The sequence below is a fragment of the Falco cherrug genome, chromosome 10 (assembly GCF_023634085.1).
Source record: "Falco cherrug isolate bFalChe1 chromosome 10, bFalChe1.pri, whole genome shotgun sequence".
Classification (NCBI taxonomy): Eukaryota; Metazoa; Chordata; class Aves; order Falconiformes; family Falconidae; genus Falco; species Falco cherrug.
The window spans coordinates 25,525,039-25,552,089 of record NC_073706.1 but is presented as its reverse complement, the minus strand read 5'-3'; the positions used below and the strand labels follow the sequence as shown (position 1 = coordinate 25,552,089).

Here is a 27,051-nt window from a genome sequence, read left to right as displayed (position 1 = left end):
TTGGCAGGAACCTACCACGCTGCTGCAGGTCATACTCTTTTTTTGTCTCTTCGTTCCCTAGAATTTTCCACGCTTGATCAATTTCGATGAACCTCTGCACGCGCTCCTCCACTTCTCCTGCTGGCACATCTGCCTTCTGTTTGTCTGGATGATACTGCCAATCAAAAAAAAAAAAAAAAAAAAAAAAGTTGAGGGGAGTGGAAGTGAGGAGGGTGGAAGAGGAGCAATCAATAATGCATTTGATATTCAGTTAAAAGGACAGAAAAAAGGAGAAGGTCTGAGCTAAGGTGCCAAAGGAAGGGAGACAACGATGCTGGGCACAAGAGAAAACTGCCAATTTAATTAGACCACTGAAATGGCAACAAAACCACCAGTGGCACAAATGTCACCATGTACACTGACAGCATTTTCTGGATAATTTGCTGATGGAATCATTGGTCTTATGGACGATTTACCTAGAGAGAGCGACTACCACAAACAGAAATAGGTACCTGCAGAGGACCATGACACAGGAACAAGAGGAGGTGCTGCAGGTGCTAGCAGTTCTCGTAATATTACACATAACTGACTTAAACAATATCACCAATGTTCAGTTAAGGCTATTACAGAAAAATTGAATGCTTACTATGTGTAGCTAATTTTTTTTTTTAATTTATTATTTAAATGGTAAATAGAATATACACGGTCAAATATAATTTACAATACATGTAATTCTACTTTTGAAAATATGCCTCAACATCTTTAATTTCTTCCAGTTCAGTGAATCAATAGCCCTTCCAAATATTTAAAGTCATGGATCACTGGCTACAAAATTGTGTCATTTTAGTTAAGAAATGGTTATTCAAGGACATGGCTGCAAGAAATCCCATGTTAAATAGGCAGTGATAATTGAAATGGTGACACGTTTTCTCTACCATTTGTACTACAGGTTCTGAACAAAGCATTCTACCTTTTTTGGTTCAAATGTCTACTGAAAAGGAACTCTCAAAGCTCCATCTTCCTGTAGCTTTACTTCATCTCCAAAAATCTCTTTTTTTGATATTTTAAATTGCTCAGTAGAAGTGATGGACCAAGAGGAAACAGCTAAGATGAGGAAGGTGCAATATAAACAGACCTATCAGCTGTTAACCATGTTATAAATCAAGATATCCCTTATTCCAGAGCTTTAACTTCTGCCCTTTATACCAAGATCAGCTGGGGCACTGAAATGTATAGCAGAGTTTAAGCCTGAAAACTCCTGTTTGAGCAGATTTCCGATTAACTGAATCCCTTTGTTTTAGTTTATAACTGATTTTGGAAAGGAAAGAAAAAAATATAATGTGTGCTTTATAAGTTCCAAAATGTAAAAGGACCATTTACTGGAGTTTATTTGCTCGCTGATGTATCTGTCATTTGCACTGATGGGTGGTACCCTGATAAATCCCCTGTATGACAAGACGATGTACATAAGAGCAAAATATTAAGCTTTGACCTCAAGTTTTTTCTTATGTATTTTTCCATAAACAAATGAATGTACCTGCAACCTCAAGTATGAAGTCTGTACACAAACGTACATTTTTTGGTTTTGTTTAAAAATGTACATTCCACATACCAGTAAGTATACTTGAACTCATCTCTGCATTCAAGACTAAGGACTAGCTTGCAACTTGCTGAAAACATGGCTGAAGCACAGTTGCGATCCACAAAGGTTTATCTCTTAAAGATCCCTTTCTTGTCTCCCCAACAGAAGATGACAAAATTCTAAGGTGCAAACAAATAAAAAATTTTTGGTCACTGCAATTAGTCACTGTATCCTAAATAGCTAATTAGATAATGAGTAATTATCCCTTTATTTGGTAGGCCCTAAATTCAGTGTTCTGCTGGCATGCATCACACTGTACCGTAAAAGGCATTTCAAAATATTATTTGTTTTCAAGCCCATTTCTCTGAAACCTCAGCTTTTCCTGTTGTATTTCAATTTTAATAGCATTTTTAACTTTGGCAGTTGATTGTATGCCACATTTGTAAAAAGTAATTAAAAAAATAAATATCAATGCTTAATAAGCATACAAGGCAAAATCATCAAACCACATTAAAGACTCATATGGTTTTCTTTTAGCAATGCTATTTATTTTAATAATGATGTTTGAGGTGTGAATCCAGCAGTTACTCCTCAAAGCAGTATTTTAGCTAAAAAATGATACTTCATTATTTAAAAATATTTCAGATGCTGTATTTAAAATTTGGACCCACCTCAAATACTGTAGGGTTAATCGTAATACCTAAAAAGAGAGTTCTATGACTCCTGTGTGTTTCACTCTATTCGGATGATGCTCTAAGCATTCTCCTACTAGCTTACACCCAAAAGGATGTAAAGGCCCATCCAAGGAGTATTATACCAGACTTGGCACCACAGAAATTTAACTAGATTTGAATAGCACTGCCAGAAAACTGTTGCTCATACTGCTGTATGTTTGGATTTGCCACAGGGACCACATCTCCTCAACTCAGTTTCTTACAGACACATGAAAACATTACTGACCCATTGCCCAAACCAGCACTAAGAATACTGGCTTCTCTCCTGCCAAGAATGTTGAGAAAACACCCCCAGAATATCACTTTTCCCTTGCTACACCAAAACTGCCTGACTGAGAAGTGATTTTGGGCTGTACTGGAAGTAGTCAGTGAGAAACAGTAACCCACGAATGTCACAAAAGTACTCTGGGAAAATAACAATCAATACAGAAAAAGGCCATTCTGTTCATTTCTTTAATAACGCAGAAAATTAATTATTCTTCAGATTTATCATTTAACATTTTTCTTAAAGCTTTGGAAATGTTAGTATTTGTAGCACATACAATTTTTATATTCTAAAGACTACAACTCCATGTAACTAACTACGCTGTAGGGGACCTACTAATTAAAAAAAAGAAATCAACTTTTGTCTCCGTGCTTTCTGAAACCATTTGCTCCTTCCTCTGCTGGGCTTGTTACTTTATTATCATTTGATGACTTTAGTAGCCTATGTCTACGCTAAAATAAAATAATACTCAAATCTCTGCTCTTTTACTCTAATCCTCTTTTTTTTTTTCTCCCAGTGACCCCATTTCCTCTGAATTTGTTGTGTACCTGTTCTCACTGACTCCCTTTTCCTATTCTCCAGCTTGCTGATCAGAATCCAAGAATGCTTCTCTAGCAAAAATCCACTCTTGATTCAACTGCCCATACCCTTCTCCTCCATCTCTGAGACAACAAAGGACGTGTCCTCCCTCCTGCTGTTTTAGACCCTGTTCAGCCAGGTCAGAGACCAGCCACAGAGGGCACCTTATCAAAGGTTCAACCAACCTACTCATAGCTGAAGTTCAGAGACTGTAATGTCCTCCACCAATACTTCTGACATTAATCAACCAAACTTTTTTTTTTTTTTTTTGGTAGCTTCTTCCCTAATTCTTGGTTACCATATTCTCGCTTCTGATTCTCCTCCCTCTCCAGCACATCCTTCAGAGGAGCTGCCTCAGAGCCAGGGGGTTGGTTTTGTTTTGAAGAAGGTGAAATAGGATGTACATTTCTGATCTCCTCCTCTTTTCCCATTCAGCCTTATTTCTGGGTTAATCTCAGCTGCAACCGCGTGCAAGCTCCGTAATGAGAACGGACAAGCCTGTTTTCTACTCGACCTATCTCCTTCTACTCAAACTGAACTATTGTTCATCTCTCCCTCTATACATCACGTTATAAGTTCTTACTCAAAATGTTAGAGCCCTCCAATGTCTCTTGCACTACTACTTCTCAAATTCTGTGCAAATTATTTGTCATTCATACTTGCCATCTGAACGCTGTTTTCAGCTGTATCATACACAACATTTTTAAGCAATACTTCCATAAAAACAGCTTTTTGCGGAGCATTCATCCTCATTTTTGAACACAGTAATAATTTTTACTAACACATTACTACTTCATAGGACTTTATAAAAACAATAAAGGATATTTTCTCGAGTCTGACGGGGGGGGGGGGGGGGGGGAAGGTTACTTACGTATGCCCAATCCAGTTGTCCTTTTTTATACCTCTACTAGAAGTAATTTGCTAACTTCTTTCCATTACTAAAGACTGGAATTTATTTAACTTCACAGCATAAGATGCTTTGTAGTTATTGTTAATGTTAAACACAAACTGATTGATAATAGAAATATATTAGTTCATCTATAAAAATCATCGCATACATGTGACACTGCTCACTCCCTGCTGTTTATCTTGAACGTCACATTGGAATAGCATTTCTTGAGGACTCTGGCTCTTGGTGTAAGGGTTAATTTTAAAATGATTTTTAGGGGTTTTGTTTGGTTTAGTTTTTACAATCACTGAGAAAAAAATTAAAAAAAGCTCAAACACACTTTAAGCATTGTCTGTCGGAGACTCGGTGAAATTTTTAGTGCTGCAGGGAAACAGGAAAGTAGGCCAATACAAACTTACCCTCATGCCCCTTTCAGTTACAGCACCATTATTATACCTTTCTAAAACAACTGTATTGAACTGCCTTATTTTTAAAATACATCAGACTGTACTTTTCAGCAGTTTGGGTACAGTGGGCAACAGCGTATCACCTGGCAAACACACTCTGAAACACAGATACAAGTTCAGTTCATAGCTATGCGGGTACTCAAAAGTTCAGAAAATTTTCACGGAACATGAACCCTCTGCTCCGCCCCGGTGAGGCTGTATCCGGAGTGCTGTGTCCAGTGCTGGGCTCCCCAGTTAAGGGAGACAGGGAACGGCTGGAGAGGGTCCAGCTACAAAGACTGTTAAGGGACTGGAGCATCTCCCTGATGAGGGAAGGCTGAGGGAGCTGGGGCTGTTCAGCCTGCAGAAGAAAGACTGAGCAAGGGGGTTTTACCAGTGTCTACAAATATCTTCAGGGCCAGTGCCAAGAGGACGGGGCCAGGCTCTTCTCAGTGGTGCCCAGTGACAAGATGGAGGCAAGGGGCACAAACTGCAACACAAGAAGTTCTTTCTCGATATGAGGAAGAGCTTCTTTACTTTGGGGGTGACAGAGCCCTGGCACAGGCTGCCCCGAGAGGCTGTGGAGTCTCCTCTGGAGACATTCCAAACCTGCCTGGATGTGACTGCACAACCTGCTGTAGGTGCATCTGCTTTAGCAGGGGTTGGACAAGGTGATCTCCAGAGGGCCCTTCCAACCCTGACCATTCTGTGATCATAGTTTAGGTAAATTATTTGTATTTCATTATGCTAATCTATTGCCTTTGATACCTACTATAGAATAAAGAACAAGCAAGTGAGCAAACACTGTCTCAGAAAAAAAGATGTTAATGTTGTTGTTTCACCAAATAATTAGAAGTGTAGAATCTCCAAAAATTACTTGAGTTCCATCATATATTTTATTTATACAATGATATTTTTGTTTATACATTGTACCACTCATATGGTTTTCGCCCACAGGGTTTGAATAAGAATTTGAAACACAGTACAGTACATTCAACTGCTATATTCTTTAATTTCTGCCTACTTTATACTCCATGAAGTTTGGTCCCTCCTGCACTTTAGGAATTGCAAAATCAATCCCTGGAAGTTAATAAAGACCACTTTGTCAATAACTGTAAAGGTATTACATCTCAACATCCATACCAAACCTTAAGAACTCTCATAGCACAAGGTGAGAAACTACAGTAGCTGGTTGAGCAAAGGAAGGAGCACAGAGATGACACCAAGGTCCCTATACTCCTAACACTCATACAAGTTGCTTAACTTTAGGCAATAAATGTAATGCAATTGATTGATTTTAATCAAATTCAAACTAGCAAGCAGAAACCCTCTAGTTAAACCTATTTAATATACATTTCTTATTGGTGCTCATGAATATATTTTTTAAAAGAAATTTATAGTACCCCATGAGAATCAACTTAATGTGACTTATTGGGAGGGGAGGGGTGAAGCATACATTCTACACTAAATCTGTAATCTCTTGCTAAACTGTGGAACACACAACTAAATTACTTGATAGAGTCAAACTTTTACTCATAATTACTTTTCCACACAACAAATTGAAAAGGCTGGTTATTTAGACAAGGTTTAAAAAATACCAGTCCTTCTCATTTATTACTTAATACATGACCGTGGTTATTTTGCCTTGTGTATAAGGGGTATTCACTTTAAAACCTGAAGGTGTACCACACCCCCAATTCCATACATCAAAACAGGAGGCTTTATTTTCTACGAAAACTACTGCTTCTTCCAAATTTTCATTTAAATTTCGAAAAATTTCTTTCATTTACCGCTATTTCACAGACAGCTGTAAAGAACTTCCCCCTAAAATTACACAGCTTTTTAAAATAAGCTTATTCAAAATGTACATTTTCCATTTTTTCTGATTGAGGAAAATGAAGTAGATTAGCTCCAAGTTTTTTCCATGGCTGAATTAAGGAGTACTCTCTGCTTTCTATGGCTTTGTCTTTCGTACTTTCCAATATTTCATGCAAAGCTGTGAAACATTTGGAGAAATCTTTGGCAGCAAATAAAAAGGAATACGAAAAGGATGAACCAGATGTGGCCGCATTAAATCTTGACCTTCTCTTCCAAGACAATTTCAGAGAAGTATTTTCAGACTTTTAAATTTTTATTATATACCTTTGGGATTTTTTTTTTTTCTTTTCTTAAGGGAAACCATTATTAAGATTCTAAAATTCAAAAGTAGATACACATAGAACAATGATGAAACCATTAGAGCTGAAAAATTTAGAAGTTAGACTTACTGTTGTGAGTCATAAAGTAACCACTAAGCAGTCAGTACCACCAACAATTACAGCATAGTACATTTCTAAACTACCCGATTTACTAAAGATTTTTAGCTCTGGAATTATCTACAGTCTCATGGAATCACCTTGCTTTACTAAATTGACAAGTTTAGACAAGTCTTGAATTCCTGCTTTATTTCAATAGGGGATGTGCACCTACATTTGAGTAAGGACTACATCTAAAGCTAGAGATGTACTGGAAGTTTCTGAGTAAATCAAGTAGCAAGATTTTAACAGGGGATTACTCACATGCATTCAAACACTTGTGCTTTTGTAGGAACTACATCTAATGACTAAATCTAAGCTGTAAATAAGAGTCAATGATAGAATATTAACATCTAAAATTAACTTCGTATCTCTTAGCATACTTCACCCTTTTTCCATGTGAGGAACACAGTAGTAACTATGATAGTTTTATAGCCTGACAGTATTTGTTTCATGTAATGCAGCTACAAAGAAGATTTCCAGCCAAGTATGAATTACCTTTTTTTTGTTGTTGCAGTAAAAGTAACAGGAAGCCACGGTGTTCATAGCTACACTACAACTACAATACCTCCCGGAATTTGTAAAACGTTCTGTATTTATATTAAAAAGTAAAGAGGTGGTGAAAACCAGTAATGGTTAGGGAAGAGAAATTCAACCGAAACTTTACCAACAGGGCACTGCTCCATATCTGGTGAGACTACTCTTTTTGATGAACGACAGAACTGAATTAAAATTGCAAACAGAAGAGGTGAAAGTCATGAAGTGGTAAGCAAAGGATTGGCTGGATTAACATTGCAAAAGTGAAAGTCACTATGGATAAGCATCGGCTAGATTCAGATAACAGCAGTACACATCAATGTCATCCATTTCTGCTGATAGGGGCGTTAGATGGATGACAGCAAGTGGACACAAGAGTTGGATACTATGCTGTTCAGAAGAAACAAAGAATGAGAGGGGGAAACACTGGAAGCAGCTGGATGAAGAGAGTCAGACTCATGGCTGGGAATCCAACAGGATGAGACTTTGACGGCTCACTGGAATCACACAGATTAATACCAAGCACTTTTAAAACCCACATTATCAGTATCGGGGGGGGGGACGGGGCGGCGGTCAATCCAGTTATGCTTGTATCAAAAGCTCAATATTGAAGAGGCAATATATTCAAATTTCAGAATCAGAATTCTCTCTCAGAGTCAATATATAACAGTTTATTTGGTTAATAAGGCTAAACTATTATTTTATAATGTGGAATAAGTAAGTTGAAATCCTTTTAAAGACAAAATGGGTGTAAGCAAGCAGAACAGAAAGCTTAACATGGTCTTGGTCTACACAAAGTATAGCAACAAACAAGTGTGTTGCACTCAGACAAAATGTACAAATCATTACCAGGATGCCCCTTGCAACATAGTGCAGTGCATCCTTTTAACAAAACAAGAACAAAATGCAAGAGTTAAAATTAACATGAAAGTATCAAAACAGGAACACTATGTTTAAAAACATTTCTCATGCTTTATGCAACATTTGTACATTATCAACTGTAATTGTTATTATCTACAGGTTAAGCTAACAGAGGTCAGGACAAAACCTTTAAGTGTTCTCATCTGACATAAGTATTCATAGGTCCATGCAAATTTGTCTGTAGACTACAGAGCTCATCGTAACACTTCACATCATATTAAAAAGCTGCAAGACAGTCAACATTAAGAAGAAAAACATTAACCAGCTATTTCCTATTCAATTTCTGATTATAGTCTGAATTCTTGTTACATTTCCCTGCCTTTAAAAAAAATATAAATAATAATCTGAGTAAATTTAATGCCAGGCAGTTCTTAGAGGAAGGTCCTTTGCCCCTGCTAACAATATATGTAGTAAATACCAGTTTTTACTGGGACTTGCCAATAAATCTCACCCCCTGACACAGAGTGTCTGTTCATACTCAGTTTTTGGCTGCTCTGCCACAAATGCCAACAAAGGGACCAATTAATGAAAACTTTCTTGATACATTCCCAGTGGATGAGTGTCCGCCTTGCAGAAGGTACCTTGACAACATTCATCTCACACGGGCCAAATGGTTGCTCTGTGGTAGCAATTAAGACACCACCAGCCTTGGCTAGATTTAAACCAACAACCAAATCTGTGTAGATCTGACCAAATGCTCATAGAAGTCTGGAGAAATTAACTGCTAAACAAGGGCTGTATTGAGTCATATAATTGCATCCATTTCTCTAGTTATCAACAGACCACATGGACATATTTTTATTAGAAAGAAATTACAGTTCTTAAAACAAGATTCCTTAATCTGGCCACATGACAGTGTTTAAGCCCCGTCCATAAATAACTAAGAAATCGACAACTCTTCTAAACAATGTCAAGAATCAACATAATATGGTAGGCTGACATTCTCTGTATCTGTACTCATTTTCCCCGTCTCTCTCCCCAAAAAGCTAGTGTTCAGTCTTCATATCCCCACAGCTTTAGAATCAAGTTTGGGCAATTAAGCTTAAGTGCAGCATCCCTCCTCTTTCTAAAATTACATTTGGAAGTAGAAGAGTTTTGCTGCTTTGATCCAGAAGTGCCCATCTAAAAGTCTCTTACCACAGTTTGTGAACACGAGAGACTAGCGTGATAGCTGTGGAAAACCCTGGCCTCCCATTGCAAAGTTCCAACTGGCTTTGGGTTCTTGACAAAGCTCACCCTTCCCGAAATCTCTGTCCGCAGGCAATTTAGAGTGTGGCTGGTCAAGGCCCCAGACCTCGTGATCATTATCACAAAATTAGGAATTCTGCTTCTATTGGTCTCGGGGCTCGACAGTTTAGAAGTATCCAAGATATTAAATTTGGGTTATCTGAAATACTATAGCTAAGCTTAACATGGTCTAGAGAGTGCGTTCCCTCACCACCCCAAACCCACACATTTACAGTTCTATACTATGTCATTATAAGGTGTGTAGCAGACTTTTTAATCAAATTATGTGGCATGTATTGAAAGTTGCAGATCAGTTGATACAACACCGAAATATAAAGCTGAACAGTCTCCCTGCTGGACACAGCACAAGAAAGGAACTATATAATGCAATTACAACACTCCAGGAGCTATATAATTACATTTAACATTAACACTTTTGCTAATTTTACATACATTGTCACACTGAATACTTTAAGCCACAAAGCCCTATCAGCACGCAATAGAATTAGCACACATATTTGCTATTACCTACACCATGTATACGACAGCTATATTTGAGCAATCAAGCACACTGACTCCAAATGATCATTTACTTTGGTTATGGGCGTGATACACAGATTAGAATCTATGCAGACTAGCTGTTACGCTTTAGGGTTACAGTCTTTTTCTTGCAGAATCCATTCTGTGATGTGAACACAGACTGGATTATAAAATCATTTATTAAACTGGAATTTGAATTTTTTGAGAACTAAATTTAAGAACATGTTTTAGCCACCTGTGCTGGTCAAGAAAAAAGGTGACAAATATGCACCTCACCCCCACCCTGTGGCACTTGCTGAACGGTCACAGAAAAAAATAAGCTATTTTCTAACTTCACCAGCGGAACTCATTAAATTAGGGCAGGATGAAAAAAACTTAAGTATTTTACAAAAAAAAAAAAAGTGATTTATTCAATTAAAGTATTCTAAAACAGGAAGCGGTTTGTTTCAGTAAAACAAAGCAGCTCAAGCTGCTTTCAGGAGAAAATGAATTCATTTTGAAAAAAACATTTGTTTTAAACACATAACCATTAAACTTTTATCATGTGAGGAAGAAGAATTTCTGAATGAACAGTATGAATTAATTACCAATACATTTATACAAATGAATGAAAAAAAAACCTAATTAGCAGTAACTAAATAATTCTAGCAGTAGTGCCTTGCTAGACTCAAAGTGCTTTTCAACTCAAAATTATTCAATTTTCAACTGAAAAACCATTACAAACTAATATGTAATAGAAAACCAGTTAGGGTGGAACCCTAAAGCACTGTGGTGCTATCTGCCCTTAACTTAAAATCATTTTCCTTAGCATTTTATCACAAGCCAACAGGAAATCCTACTGCCCTACTTCTTTCTTACTGCTCCAAAAAGCTGGAAGAAAACCTACATAGTTTTATTTTAAAACAACTATTTCATCTATTTCCATAATTTGTAAATCATCTCTTACATAAGAGACGTAAACAAACAAAAGGGTACATGATTTTTAAGAGCAAAACTTGTACAAAACACAGGGCTGATACTTCGATACGTGCTTCTTCTATGAAGTATTAAGTATCCCTAGCTCTCCTCAAGTTTACAGTGGAAAGTGAAGTTTTTCAGCAATAAAGATTTCCTTCACTGCAACTATGCTCAAATATTCTTTTTTAGCTTTTCTACAGGCCTATTTTGCATATAAAGGTCTTCTACAGGAACCACCCTGAAGCAACATTACACTCTGGGCTCTGTGGCCTACATGGTTCATCAGGTACTAATTAGATAGCATGTTCTGTCAACACTTTCTGGCTTTTCTTCTATTAATTGATCATCCTGCCCAATTAATACAATGCAACACCAGTTCCAGACTCCTTGTGGTCCTTTACCTGTGAGAAACAAGGATGAAGGGGATAAAAAAACAACTCCAAAAGGGTCACAAGGTAACCACACTTGTCTAAGATCTGGAGTGACAATAACATCACTATGCTGAAAGGTTAATTATGTTCCTACCAACATTCTCTGGAGCTTGAGTATGGGTTTTTATCTAAGAAAAAAAAAAAAAAGTACACAGAAGCAAAAAAAATCATACTTCAGCTAACAGGCTATATTAAATTTACAAATGGTAACAGCTCATGAAAAAGGCTGCAAAACTAAACTCACTTAGCCATTAACAGCATATTTCTCATCAGAGTATTTGCAGTTAATGTTGTAACTGTTAGATACTCAGAAAATGAGTCATGAACATTGTGCAGAAACTACAATATGCTAATCCCACCTATATACACAAGAGTCCAAACAACAGCTGCCCTTAGTCACATACAGTCAGAACAACCATAAATCAGCATTTTATAAAAAGTGTAAGAAATAAAATGTTTTTTCCATTTATTACACTGCACTAGATTGCAGAAGATAAAAAAAGACAAAGCCGCTGCCAAATACAACACACTACTGCCACCTAATGCTTACCAGAAGGTTACATCAAAAACATTTCATTGTTTCTCTGCACGACACCGTCTATCTAGCATGATGGAGAACAGAGACCAAAGCAAATAAAAGTTTATTATTGTTTTTAAATATCTGCCTCACATTTCCCCTACAGGCTTTCTATAGTGAACTGATGGGATCGTATCCGTTCTTGTACGCAAAGACTGTAAAAGGCAAGATGTATGTTCAGGGGGCTAAACGTGGGACTCGTATTTCATCTGCAAAAAAATCAGGAATGTAATACATGCATGTCATGAGGATACTCAGAGAAGTGAGTACATTCACTAGATCAGGTTCCACACTTGTTTACATTTTTGTAAGCTATCCCTTGTTAAGTAACTACCACAATTCAGTACTGAATAGCTTCACAGGACAAGTATTTGGAAAGGGGAAGGAAAAATAAAAAGAAAAGGAAAAAAGAGGTGTGGCCTTTACATTAAAACACCACAAAACTACTTTGAAGGTACTTTTTGTATTTCAGTGGTTTTGCAAGGCACTCTCTCTGAAACGTGGAACTTGTTCACTTCCATGAAAAGAATGATTCCAGGTCTTAAACTTGCCTTCCTAGCCCACAATCAATCTTTTCAACATGTTCAATCAATTGGCAGAAGTTAGCAGGGAACATGGAAGTAGCCTGCTTTTTCCACTTGCAAAGAGGAGAAACAGAAAGTGGAGGGTTCCTTGTGACATTCAATCTTTTCATATAGAGATTTAAACTCCCCCAAAGGGTGTCTATCCAAAGACAGCTAGACAAAAGAACAAGGAATTTATCTTCTTGATTCATTACTTCAATCCATCTTTTCTTTTTTCCCCAAACACAAACAATCTTTAAGCTTTTTAACAACTTCAGCCTTCTCCTACCTGATCTTGTTATCTGCTTTGACACTGATTCCAGCCTCTACTGTCCATCTCCTGGATGATTCTTATTCATACAAAGTGTTCTTTGTTTGAGGAAAAAATAAGACAGTTTCATTTTCCTTCTAATCTCTTATATCTTATCTATTCTTTGACCTTTTTCTAACATCGCTCACTGATCAACTAGCTGGTGAAAACTCGTGTCCGTTCTTGTCCCTTTCTCTGTACAATCTGCCATAATTAGAAATAGTTATGCAAGTATCAATCTGAGCTTCCCGCACAATATTCAACTGCCTTCAGGCAGGGATAACCACTGCTGTACGCATCCAGCACAGCAGACCTCCAGCTTCACTCGAGACAAGTAAGAACCATCAGAATACAAATCTTTCAGATCATATTATTGCTGCTATAGATGTTACTGTAAGGAAGTTTTTGCTATGATGTATTTTCAGCAAAGTATCATCAAGCCAGCACATAGGAGGAAAAAGGAATTTTCCGGAACATTTTAGTTATTCATCACCCAATGAATAATTTTGAAAGAAAACTACAGACAGCCCAACTTGCCTTCTTTTAAAACAGCAACATGCAACAGTTATGCAGACCACATAACTGGCATTCACTAACAGTTGCACAGTAAAAACAGATGATAACACTATCAATCCAATGCTGCAAATTCTCAAAACTTACTGGAGTTCTCTAAAGTGCAATTAAAAAAAATTACAAAAAAATTGACACTGTCATAAACTCATTAATTTGCATCTTGGATTTTTTCTTTACCTTGCTTAAACATACTTGAAACTTCCTCAACCTTCTCTCTGATTAAGCCAAGAATTTCACCACACCACCTTCTTTCACATTTAAATCACACAGGTTGACAACCTTAATTTCTGACCAGGGTTTTGAATGGTTCTGTTATTCACTGGAAAATCTTAATCTTTTGTCAAGTTGGGCATGAATCTGAGCTGAGAGCCATCTGAAAAAGGATCTGCTTTTCCTCTTCTGTACTTAGTGTCTGCTGCCAAAATCCAAACCTTTTGCATACTGGTTTTATGTATTTAACTGCAGTAGCAGTAGGATTGCCACTGTAATTCTGACAGAGTTTGACTTTTATAGATGTAAATTTCAACTTCCATGTTACTTTCAGTTTGATGCCACTTGTAAAAGCCCTGTGATTGCAGAGTTGGTCTTACACTAAGAAGTAATTTCTCATGTATAATACTTTATCCTCTTATTAAAGTCTAAAAATTATGTCAAATATGACCAGAATCCTTTTCTAAGGCAATTGTTTTTATCATGGCACCGTAGCATCACGATACTACCATACTGACACTATATTCTCTTATTGGTCTTAACTACTGACAGTGGGTCTCCTTTGTTCAAGGTAACACTCCATGAATATGCTACTTTAAAGCACTTCGGCTCCCCCTGCAAAAACAAATAATTGCAGATTCTCTTTTGAAAACTATCAAGATGAGAAAGAAAACTATTGCATTGGCAAGGGAACAGACTACATTTCTGCAGTAGCAGTAACTAGTCCCTCTTAAGAGAAACTCCAGTAACAAACCCTTAGTCCCTTCACTCCCTATCCCCCAGTCTGGGGAAAGATCTAACCCCATTACACTGAGAAGAGTCTAACAACACAGCAAGTAATTACCTCACATAACTTTAATATTAAATATTCACCTTCTCTCCTCTCCAGCACCTCCTGAACAAACAATGCTGAAATGAAATGTAAAAGTTTCAGTTTCTAGTGATCAATCAATTGTTGTATAAATAGAAGCAAAGATTAATTTGGCTAACGAAGGTATGAAAATGAGGAGAGAAAACAGAACCTAAGGTTACTAAAAAGTACATCTTTAGAAACAGCTTCTTTTTCATTTTCTTCTGCTTCCATGGATCCTTATGTTCCTATGAAGAGCCACGCAAAAGCCTCAATTTGGAAACTACATTATACAGCAATAAAAATAACACCGAAAACAAGAAAAGGAAAGAAGGAAAGAAATGAAACTTTTTCAAATTTACTGAAGAATAAAGGTAAAATAAAAATAGAAAGGTAATTTTAAGAGCTCCTTTTAAGTTTCTGGTCCCTGTTGTCACAATTTACTCTGTTAAATGTCACATTCAATGCTGTTCCATTGTTTCGGGTAAGTTAATGCAGCCCTAGCCATACAATAATGTCAGCTACACAAATGGGTAGGAAACTAGTTCAGGCAAATGTTACTTTCATGTGAAAACAAACCCCAGAATCCTGTTCTGTATTATTAAAAAAAACCCAAACAAAAAACCCAAACACACACAAAACACCCACAAACAAACCCACCAACAATAACAATGAAACCCACTAACAAAACAACCAGAGTTGCTTAAACTACTGAAAAAGCAAGCATGAACTCTTCCAGCTGACATGGATGGGGCTGGATGAAGGCAAACCCACAGGATGCTATTTTCCTGGCTGAGGAACACCTGGCAGAAGGACAGGACCAGGCAGGGGCAGTACTCTTCAGCTGGCACTGTGACCTGCAAGATGAATACCTTTCTGCAGGCTAAAAAAGTCAACTGCTTTGGTCCCCTACAACTTCTTAAGAACTGCTGAGCACAAAGCACAGTTCTTTGTGTTGTCCCCTCTAGGCCCTGATGACCATCACTAAAACAGTATTCCAAACCAAAATATACCATAAATTTTCAAATTCATTTGGAGTACCTAAAACCAGACAGACACCTTTAATATGTCAGATTTAAGCATAACGCCAAATAATCAAAATCCCTGAGGTACTTCAGCTGCAGAAGTCACTGCAGAAAGCAGGCCTTGAAGAATAGAGATTTTCTTTTTTAAAAAAGTTATCTATCAGTGACCATAACTGTAACACTTGCATAACACTTCAAAAGTTGCAGGTGGTTTTAGTTTTTTCTTTTCTTGAAAATATTTCTTTCAGCTTTCCCTACCTCTAGGAGCAATAAAGAATCTCTGCACTATTTGAAGCTGCTCCTGATCTCAAAATAACAGGTTAGGCCCTAGGCAAATTACAGCTTCTAAAATGGACATGAAAAGCTAAATATTTAACAGAATTTAGTGCTCAGTTTAGAAAACATTTGGGCGCAAAACCCATGAAGAAATCACCTACCTTTTATGAGGCCAGCTTAACTTGAGAGGTACATTAGTAAACATGTTATACCATATCTAAATAAACCGAAGGCACCACAGCCTGAAGTGCAAGCATCCTGAGAAGTCTCAAGCCTTAAAATCAGATGCTATGTGCTATGACTACAGCACAAAGGCTCCATTTCATGGATATCACAGCACCATAAAACCCCCAAAAAACCACAACAGAAAAAACCCCACCCAAAACCCACATCAGCATTCAGTTATTTCAATTTTTTGTAGCCACAGTGACAAAACAATTCCAAACATAATCCACAGAAACAACTAAACTTTACAGCTAGTTTGGGTTGGATTTACTCATACTGATGGCTTGAAGCACGCATTTATATCACTAGTTTGGTGTTAATCGAGTTTCTAGTTTGAGGTTGTTTGTGGTTGGCAAATTTCTCCATTTGCAGTAAGGAAACTTTGACAACGTGTCCTTGTAATGGTCCAGAAGAGTCAAGGAGGTCACTTGATAAAAGAATACTCTGCTCATGTAACAGAAATTATTACTGAGCTTTTTGCCATTGACAAAATCCTACCAAGCCCATACTTTGCACTGCTCTTCTGTAGCAGTAGGAATTAATACTGGATTGCTGGCATGCTGTGCTAGAAGGTAAGTACCCCTTAAAAGAGCAACTCTTGTTCAGCCTCTCCTCAAACATCTGATTAGTTATTTTTAAAGTTATATCATGAAAAGAAAAATATTTAGCTAAGATGCTGCTCAGAAAAATCCTTCAACTTTACCTTCTTTGACCATGGACATTGTTATGTCATAAATCCAAGCAGCACAGACTGTGAATTTTTTCATTATTACTTTATTGGGCATAACAATGAAGGGTCAAGTTTTTTGAAATATCTATTGACTTTTCAGCCTTAAAGTGTCAATTTTCAGTATGTTAAAAGTAAAGTAAGTGACAGAGTTTATCCAAATGACTGGCAGACTACAACAAAAAAGCAGAACTTTCTTACCATAATAATACAAGCTACCTACAAAGTGTCCTACAAGACAGACATTCCGGTATAAGAATTTGCTTCTGCATTAGATCTGATGAGCTCATGTCCGCCAAGCATTTGGGCTCTACACAAGATGAGAAAGCATGATGCACTGAGGCAAGGAAAAAATGGAGGATGGGACAGTTATGTCATTCAGATTGTGATTTTCTGACTCTAAGGTGTTTAAAGATGAAGGAAAGGATTGCAGGAATGTGTGGCTTTAAAAAAAAATTCCATAATAATTAGGTATTTTAAACGTAAGGCAAAAATCACACATAGAGCATTTATTTAAATCTGAAAAAAAATATACAAGTCTCCAAAACACTCTGTTTTACAGGTTACTACATCATATTACAACCGTTTTAAAATTTAATAACTATTTCAGATTCAACGCAAATGTGTCAATTTCATTTAATAGCAATAAGAGATCCTTATATAAGCACAATTATTGCAAGATGACCGAGTCTAGAGTCTACCCTTAACATTTATTATCTTTCAAACTCATGGTCTGGGATTACAGCTTCTATAAATAATTGACCCAGTGCTTAAAATTTCAGAAGCAGGCACTTTAATAAATAGTCTGATTGGAAAAAGTTGAACAACTCAAGATACTCTTGACTGTGGCTGCTCAAAAGTCAGAATAATCAGAACATTTATCTATGTGAAAACATTATGCCAGTCTCTATAGCCTCCTTCTTTGTGCTTTAATTCATATCTTTCACTATGTGATTTTTATTTCAGACATCTCACTTTAGAAATGAGATGAAAAGCATACCACACAATATAAAACTAGTTCAACGTGTCTTCAAATGTGCTGAATGAACACTTGCAAATACTAAGAAACATCCTTATAGAGTTTAAGCTACTGAAGATTTTATTTCTATTCAGAATTTTGATTTTATACTACCGCAAGACACAGTGAATATTTGTAAGTCTAGAACACCTTTCACAGTCTACCAAAGACAGCATAGATTGTTTTTAATATATTGTTACAATTAATAACTTATATAACCAGTGCACAAAATGTTCAAGAGGCATCAGATTCCTTTGACCATAAGTGACATGAAAGGCCAAGCACACATTAGCTGAATCTCACATCTCAATTGCCTGATGCCCATTCTGTTCTTATGGATGTATCTTAAAACTACAAAGGATGAAGTATCAGAAGCTGATCACAACAAATAAATTATGGAAAACAACCCAGTAAACAAACAGATTACATTTAGAAATAATATTTCAAGGTAACATTACTTTCACAACTAGCTGAACTACCTGGATAAGGAATATATTACTTACTTGCTAGCTTATTTTGTGATACTATGGTTTTTCTCATATTCAATATAACAGTTAAAAATCACTTTCTGCTATAGGGATGTTCACACCATCCACTTGGTAAAATGCACCTACATCTTTTAAACAAACAAAATAATGAATTACACATTACAAAGTAATAAGAAGTGAGACATCGCTCCATATAAACTGAGATTTGGTAGACAACCACCTCTAATAAAAGAGTACTGCAGACTACCTACTGTGATATGCCCCTTTTCCTACTATGATACCTTACTACATCCTTTTTCTTTTCCCCTACATCCATGACCTCTCTTCCCCCCATTCCTTCTGCAAGTCAGGATACCTTTCTCAGCCTGTTCTTGTATAGGCTGTGTCTGAAGTATGCCTTCCAGCTGGTTGCTGACCAATCAGAACACTAATTGGGTAATCACTGCATTTCATTTGATTAGCCAGCTGCCTAATTATGTAGAACACATGCTCCCATTGGCCAGCTACCCTAACGAGAGCACATAAGGCCCAAGGACCAACAATGCCACCAGCATTACATCTTCACAATTCCAACTGAGCAAGCAGGAGCTTTGGCTCAGATGCGGCAGTCTGTACCGCTGCACGTGGCAGCATCACACATCTCCAGAATGTTTAAGTACCATCGTAACACATGCAACAAATCTGTAACACTATTCAGATTGATAAAAGTTCCTTGTAACATGATCATTTCCAGGGTAAATACTTGTTCCTCAGACTTACTACTGAATATCATAATGACCTCTTCTGCTGGAAGAAAAAAAACAACCAAACAAAAAATAACATGAGAAACAGGTTGATAAACAAAAGCTCTCGGAGCTTAAACATCAGCAGGAACATCAGCGTAATCTTGATCTGGCTAATCAAGCTGTTTGAACTAATGACTTCTGTAACACTGAAGTTCATTGTATACTACATCGGCTAATAACCAATTTAATTTTAAGTCCCAGCTTGAAAATATGCCTCCTTGTATTTTATTAAGGTCATAAGTAGTGCATCAGATGTAAAGAACAGCTCAAAATAAAACTATCCAGAGTGTCAAAACGATAGTCCTTTGTATGACACTTAGTGGCTTATCTTTCTCTCTGTTGCAATTACATTAACTTCAGTCAAGCTACAACTAGGCTAAACTGAATTTGTTCTGTTTATACTGTCAAATTACAAAATCCATTTTCTACAGGCTAGCTGAAACTAGAGTCAGCTAAGCATGATGATCGGTTGAATATCTGCAACAAGCACACTGCTACTCAAACAAAAAATACAAACCCTGCAAAGGCTATTAAAAAAAGAAATATACACATTGCATAATTTTAATTACGACAAACATTATTATGAGACTTCTGACACAAAGCTCAAATGTTTTCATTGGTAAAGATTCTAACTCAACTTAAACTCAACAAGAAGCTCCTCAGCAGGCAGGTCCTTTCAGGAGCAACGCTGAATTTATTTTGGAACAAATTTTAAGACAATCATGCAAGCAGGTCTCTGACTTTACATATATGACATCCTCTGCATTTCCTGTGACTGCAGAATTTAGATGTGTACAAAAATTTTATAAGAAACAACGGATTTTTTTGCTCTTCAGAGACAGACGTCTTTCCTCTACACAAACTCAATGGAACAATCTCTTCTTGAAGTTGTTTTGCTTCATTAAATTAAATTTCTATTAATGTCCTTTTTCATTGCTGCTGAGAGTCATTCTCACCTATGACTGATGCTGTTTTCAAGTTTCTACTCTTTCAAAATTGACCACCTTAACACTTGTATTTGTAACACTTAGCTGTAAAACGCACCACCCTTTCTGATAAAAAAGATAATCTTTGTAACACTACGTGTTAAAATGGCACATTTTATTTCCTTAACACATTAAAAATAAGAGCTTCTCGCATACTCCCTGCTCAAATTACATGGATTCTTTTTAAGATTAGGGCACACATTGTAACAGCAGCATATAATTTTCCTGCACAATAATTTTTTTCCAGTTGAAAGGTATCCTATAATATCATCTGCATCAACAGGAACAGACACCTGATTTTCAGCTAGACAAAGCTTACATGTTTGGTGACTTTATTCCCTGTAAAAAGCAATATTCAGATATGTAGCAGCTACATGAAAATCTGAAAACAATCTGGCAACTCATTCTTTGACCACAAAGTGGTAGACCAAAAGGAGATGTAAAAATTCTGCCAATAATCAGATAGGGTCATTTTTTTTCCCAATATCCTATTTTTGTTACACTAATTTTATCTTCTGCTAATTTTATACACACTCAGAAATGGAAAATAAGCACTGTCCTTCCTAAAAGCTGTATGGATTCCTTGAAAAATTAAGTAAAGAGCATAAAACCATTTAAGAATTCTTCTTGGTGAAACGTCTGTGTATGTAACTGGATAAAAAGGCTCTATGTATCCCACATATCTCAAAACCACCAGCACGTTCCAAAGACAGAAGATTAATTATCAAACCCTGACCACTTAGAAACCGTAACAATTGTCAAAATTTCTTCTGATTCCTTTCAAAGTATGGAAACTGTAAGCCTTCTGTGCTTCAGAAGGCACTTTAGCATGAACTTAAAACAGCCAATCAAGAAATCTTTTTACCTTGAGTTATGCTGGTTACAAATTACATATTCCTATTTTTTTTTTTCTTTCAGAATTACTGGCTGGCTGGAGCTCTGCGCTAGAGAAAATACTGCAGTATAAGCCAGCATACACAAAAGTTTGATTTTGTTTTAAAAATAAGCTATTTATAGAATTGCCAGTGTAACACAGATCTTATGCCCAAGTGTCTGTCATCTTCAGCAGCTATTGACTGTTACAATAATAAACTATCAAGATGATACAGATATCAGTCACATAAGTACAAATTTAAGTTTCATTAAGTTGCAAGGAAATTTTGTAAATATGAACTTTTACTTTGAGGGTGAGAAGGTAAAAAGGTAAAAAAAAAAATAAAAATTTAAAAATCATACTTTTAGGCCAAATCTGTGCTGTTCTGTATCAGATTAATACTAGTCTTAAAACAGAACTGACATTACCTGTAGTAAAATAACTCAAATATATGTTATGATTTGATAAAATAGAAAAGTAAGTACAGCAAAGCAAAATATGGCAACACAGTAAGTAAATATATTCACTCTAGCAGGGCTTAACTGTACAGTTTTGTTATGGGTTATTAAATTTTTCCATCAATTTCTTAGAATTGACAAAACCAAGTTATATTTCAAAAATTCATCAGTTTTAAACTGATCTGCCCTTATGAAATCATTCTTACAACCTACAATTCAACCATTTTTAATTGCATACTACTTTGTATTATTAAGGTCAATCCTGAGATTTAACTGCAAATATAGCTATCTTCTGGCTGACATATGGCAAGATCTCCAACTCTTTTTATCTTTGGAAATTTACATCTGCCTGTTCATTCAAGATGCTAAGCATACATGTGTTGACAAATACAGAAAATAGCAGATGGCAAAAAGCAAATGCTCACCATGAAGCATTGGGGATCATTTGAAGAAGGCTTGGACTCAGACTTTTGTCATTTTTATTTTAACAGCAGAACTACATTTAAAAATAAATACTACCATAGCAGAACTATATTTAAAAATAAATTCTACCATCTATTATGCTTGATGGTAATGAACTTCTGTGATCAGAATATTCACGATTACAGAATGAATGTCATTGTAATTGCAATTATCCAAGATGCAAGTTCCTTTATAAACTTTTGTATTTTAAGGTAATTAGCACAGTATGATTTTTCAGGAGGTTAACTTCTGCTGTTCCATGCAAGCCAGAAAACTTTCTGTACTACCCATATAATTTGTCACAGAATCTTTTAATAGGCCATACATGACTGTGCTCATCTGCTATTCCAGCTTCTAAACTGGAGTTAGTCCACTAATTGACTACTACCACGGTACCTAAAACCACCTGCAAGTAGACCTGTTCTCTGTCCACACCAATAGTGCTACCAATCCTACCATTACCATCTCCAACAACAGCTTTAGAAAACCAAATGAGCACTTTGTCATCCAGAGGTGTGAAGCTGTCCAGAGGTCTAAGTACAAGCTTTACTTGAGGAGCAATGAAGTTACTCCGTCTGAATGGGACACAACCAGCAAGACAAGAGGTTCAGCCTGTGCTATACTTTTTATTAACAATGAACAGTGGATGACAGTCAATAGTATCGGGATAAGACAACCATACAGCAACACCTCCCTTATACATTCCACCAATACTCAGAAGTCCATAGGTCATGAATCTTTGAATCAGGGAGAGTATTTTTTGTGTTAACATGCCATGGCAGACATTCATAAAAGTCTTTTCAACCATGAAACCCCTTGGATTCAACATCCGTGGCAGAAACTGTCACACTGTAACTACATGCTTTAGTGAAGGTCTGTACTGTTTCCTCCAGCCACTTCTATAGCAAATGAGTTTTTAAGATGCATAACAATAATTGTTGTTTTTATTACCGCCATGCTTTTAAAGACTTTAGATTGACTGTGCTCGATGCTGTGTTAGCAAGTAGGTCTGTAACGGTTCAGCTAAAAGATGAATAGAGACAGGACATATGGTAACAACAACAGACAAGCAGCAGATCTGCCTTGGAGAAAACACCAAGAAGTAAACACCAGTGAGTCTTTTTAGTTACAGAGATCCATCGCAGATACCAAAAGAATGCTGAGACAAACAGCAAAAGAAAAAAAAAGTATCTTAATTTTCTTTAACATTTCTCACTGACTTTTCAAATAAAGAGTGCTAACCAATTAGCTTGGAAATATACAGGTTCTAAAGAAAAGCTTGTACATAAAACAATATTTTCATCTTCCAAAACTACAGTTATAGATGTAAACAGTTGAAAACTCCAGCAATTCTAATTCATGTAATTATTTTGAAGTGTATGACAAGTACAGTGCCGTAACACAAAGGGTCGCTTTCATTAAAAAAAAAAAATCATATAAGAAAGGCACTATGTAGTTTCAGTTCTGTAGCAAACAGCTCTAAACAATACTTTACCTAAGATTTTTAACGTATTATTATATACAGATTCACAGTGGGAAAAAAATTTTAATTCTATTACAGCATTCAGTTTAAACTGGTCCCCTATCTGAACAGAAGGGGTATTTTAAGCTATGGTCAAGTAAGCTATAAATAGTTCATTATTAATATTTTATTCATATTTTTAATAATAATTCAGTAAAACAAAAACATTGGAAGGTCCAAGAAAACATCTGTTTATATTAAGAGCATAACTAAGAGGCTTGGTTTCCAAAGCTCTCTCCTGGAATGACTTTCTCGTGTTTAAAAGTGAGGATCAAAAGGACTTATGTCCTATACCTGCATGCAGATATCTTGTAATGTGTTGAAACTTACGATTCCAAGTACACAGACCAATTTCAAAGAAGTAAGTTAGCAGAAGACACTGAGGAGTACAGCAGGATACTTAGTGAATTCAACTGAAGAGCATCAAAACGTGTAAGTTTGGAACATACTGGTGAAATGACCTTTAAAACAGTTTTCACAGGGGCTAGAAATAAATAATAAAAAATCCCAACAAAAAAATAATCAAACAAAAAAAGCCCCCAAATGAACCCATTAATTTATTTCAGCTCTAACAAAACTCAGCCTCCTGTTGACCAGTAATCTCTGTACCTCACTTAAAACTCCCAGCTTCTTGCCACATTCATTCTGACACCTCATTCTCAAACTGAGCAAGACCAGCCATGCCTGTGCTCTCTAATGCCCTGCCAATATTGACAGTCCAGCTAGAAGCTACCTAAAGGTACATATAAAATTGAATTCTGCTCACCTCCTTCCTTCTTCTCTACTAGGTTGCCAGTTTTCAAGAAACTTAGGAATTTAGTTACCTTGGGAATTCTATTTGTCTATCAGAACTGGTTGAAAACTGCCATCGGTATCAAAAAAATACAGCCCATTTTCCTCAGAAAGCCAGGCCAAAGCATCTTTTGAGCAAAAAGTCTGAATTCAGGGGAAGGAGTAAAACAGAAGAACCAAGACTCACATGAAATAATCTGGTAAAGCTCTTGAGATTCTTACACACATATACCAGGAGCACATGAAAAATTAAGTGCATTCACAGAACATCAAGTCTTAATGCATGACCGAAAACATGACTCCACAAAAATGCACCAGAAACTTTCTAATAAAATTGGTATTAACATAGTTACCTCCTGTACATTTTCTATTCCATTACTGCAGACTATCAGGAAGAACTTTTCACTCTTTGTATCTGGTCTTTATACATTCAAGTGTTGCATTCAGCACACTGTAACTGCACACACGACAGTAAATACCACAGGTATCAATCAGCAAATTTCATGATTTTTATTTCATGAAATATATTTCATGAAATTGTATGTGCTACAAAAAATGACCTGTTTTGACTTATGCACCGGATTATCCAGCACCTGATGAACAAGTATTTGGCTCAGTTCATTCGCGAATATTTTGCAAAGCTGGGAGACATATCAGTGTTCTGGAACCAGAACACCACAACCCCTCTTTGTAAAATATAATAACTCAAACTCCAGATGTTTACTTCAAACTGAAACCAGCTTCAGTGAACTGATATTATAGATATACTCTGATTAATCATATATTTGTACAAAAAAAGTAAAATCAAACCCTGCAATTATTATCTTACTAATTTATAGAAATTATTTTTGGACATCTTAAATAAAAAAACCCCATACTTACTAATAAAGCAAGTTTTTGGTACTTCCGTTTCAGTTCTGCTGGACTGTCCGATGGCTCTGCACCCAGGATTTTGTACCAGTCCTTCTGCATTATCCTTTCAAAGGCCATAGTCTGACTGGCTTTGAAATTACTTTCTTAGCACTGTGTAAGAAAATTAAATAAATATAATTACAATTTGGATGAGAAAAAGCAAAAATGAGGAAATCTGACAAATTACAGGATCATGAAATAGACTGCAGCTCTCAAGCACACCCACACCCCTACAACAGATCTATAGTGCAAAAAACCATCTTAATTCACATGGCCACTCCATCCCATAGACTGTATATGTGAAGTGATTTAATTAATGTTGTGTTCCTGTCACAGTTCATTAGTATATCACATTTCAGAAGCTGCCCATACTCCTTTGAAATCGTTTGTGTTTTAAGCATCTGAACTATTTTGACCTTACGTGGGTTGCTTTTTACAGAGACACTTTTTAAAGTACAGACTTTCTATTTTGAAGCAATACTGTACTTAATATGTGAAGTACATAAAAGTGTGACATTTTGTCAATTCTGGAACGAGATATATATGCAAGACAACAAAAATATATAGCTCGGATCATCCATGGTCATGGCCTCTCCTTCATACTGCTGGGTAAGGCAACTTAACTTTTTAACGTTAAATTAGGAGCACATATAAAAACAAATAAACAAAAATTAACAAAGACATACATAGTGCAGGTTGCTAAGTGAAACCTAACTAGTTGGATGCTTTTTATTTGTGACCACCTATCAACAAGCTAATGACCCAGAATGAAAAAAATAACCAGGAGCATTCAGTGCCAGTACTAGCACTGTCACGCTTGAGCTTCAAGGAGATTTCAGGCATACTGAAATCCCAAGCTTTTAGTAGCAGATTTAACATGAATTTTCTGCTAACAAAGTAAAGCAAAGCTCTGCAAGTTTAGAAATTTTATAAACTTTTTTTTTAATTTATTGTTGAAAGAAGGAAATAGTGTGGGTTTTTTTCCTATTACAGCACTAAAACTGCCTTCTGGTGACTACCGTCATCCTTCAGAATAAATGCTTTTTTCGCAGGGAAGGAAAAGTATGTTCTTCGAACTCCTGAGAGCTGCGACCAGGCGGAGGGCACACCCGGCGGCAGGGTGGTCCCCCTCCTCCTCTGGGGCAGCGCCACCTGCCCCCGCTTTCCCCACGGAGCCCCCCGGGGCACCCACGAGGGTCTGTAACAACCCGCGAAGGCGCCAGCGCCGCCGGGCCACGCTCCCCCGCCACCACCGGGAGCGCAGCGCCCGCTGCCCACCGCGGGCCCCCTCCCCGCCGCACCCCCCCTCCCCGCCGCACCCCGGTGGCAGACGGGCCGCATGGACCTCGGCGGCGGGAGGCCCGGGAGGCCGCCAGAGCCCAGCCGCGGCCCCGCGCAGCACGCCGGGCCCTGCCGCAGGCCTCCCACCGCCTCAGGACAGGGTTGCGGCGCGCCAGGGAACCCGCGCCCGGCCTCCCCCCGGCAGCAGAACGGGCGACGGCGACCACCCACCTGCCCCGCACCACCAGCCCGTCCGCGGAGGCGGCCGGTGCCGCGGTTAACTTGTCCGGCGGGAAACAAGCCCTCGGCGTCGCGCTCTGCGCCTTTAGCGCGGCGGGGGGCAGCGGTGCAGGCCGCCTCGCCTGTTTCCGCCCGGGCAGCAGTGGCGTCGGCACCGGCAGGAAGCGGAGCCGTGGCTGAGGCCCGACGCCGTTTCCATGGCGACCGGCGGCGCTCCGGAGCTGCGAGGCTGCCGCCGGGCTCAGTAAGTAACGGCCCCGGCCGCCCTCCAGCGCTCGCTCCCGGCCCGGGGCCAGCGGGAACGTCTTTTCACCCCCGCCTTCCCCTCGGGGATCCCGTCTGCAGGTGCGAGGGCTCCCCGGGGTCCCCCCTGCCCTGCCTCGCTTGCTGCGCGGGAGGCCGGGCCGCCCCGCCTGCAGGTGCGGGAAGCCCCGGGGCGCCCCGGGTGCGTTTTGCCTTCCCTGGCTGCAGGCCTCCCCCTTGGCTCCGGCAGCGGGGCACCGAGCGCTGAGGGGG

At 37.8% G+C, this 27,051-nt stretch overlaps 1 protein-coding gene across 1 annotated transcript in view; it reads right to left on the bottom strand.

The window, feature by feature from the left end:
- DNAJC24 (DnaJ heat shock protein family (Hsp40) member C24) overlaps nt 1-26,667 on the bottom strand; it is a 38,757-nt gene extending 12,090 nt beyond the window's left edge. The window contains exons 1-3 of the mRNA XM_055723038.1: nt 26,527-26,667; nt 24,985-25,125; nt 16-154 (exon numbers count right to left, since the gene is read on the bottom strand). Of these exons, the coding sequence (XP_055579013.1) occupies nt 16-154; nt 24,985-25,092 (247 nt within the window). The 5' untranslated portion in view covers nt 25,093-25,125; nt 26,527-26,667. The remainder of the gene's footprint in view (nt 1-15; nt 155-24,984; nt 25,126-26,526) is intronic.
- Between the last annotated feature and the right edge of the window lie 384 nt (nt 26,668-27,051).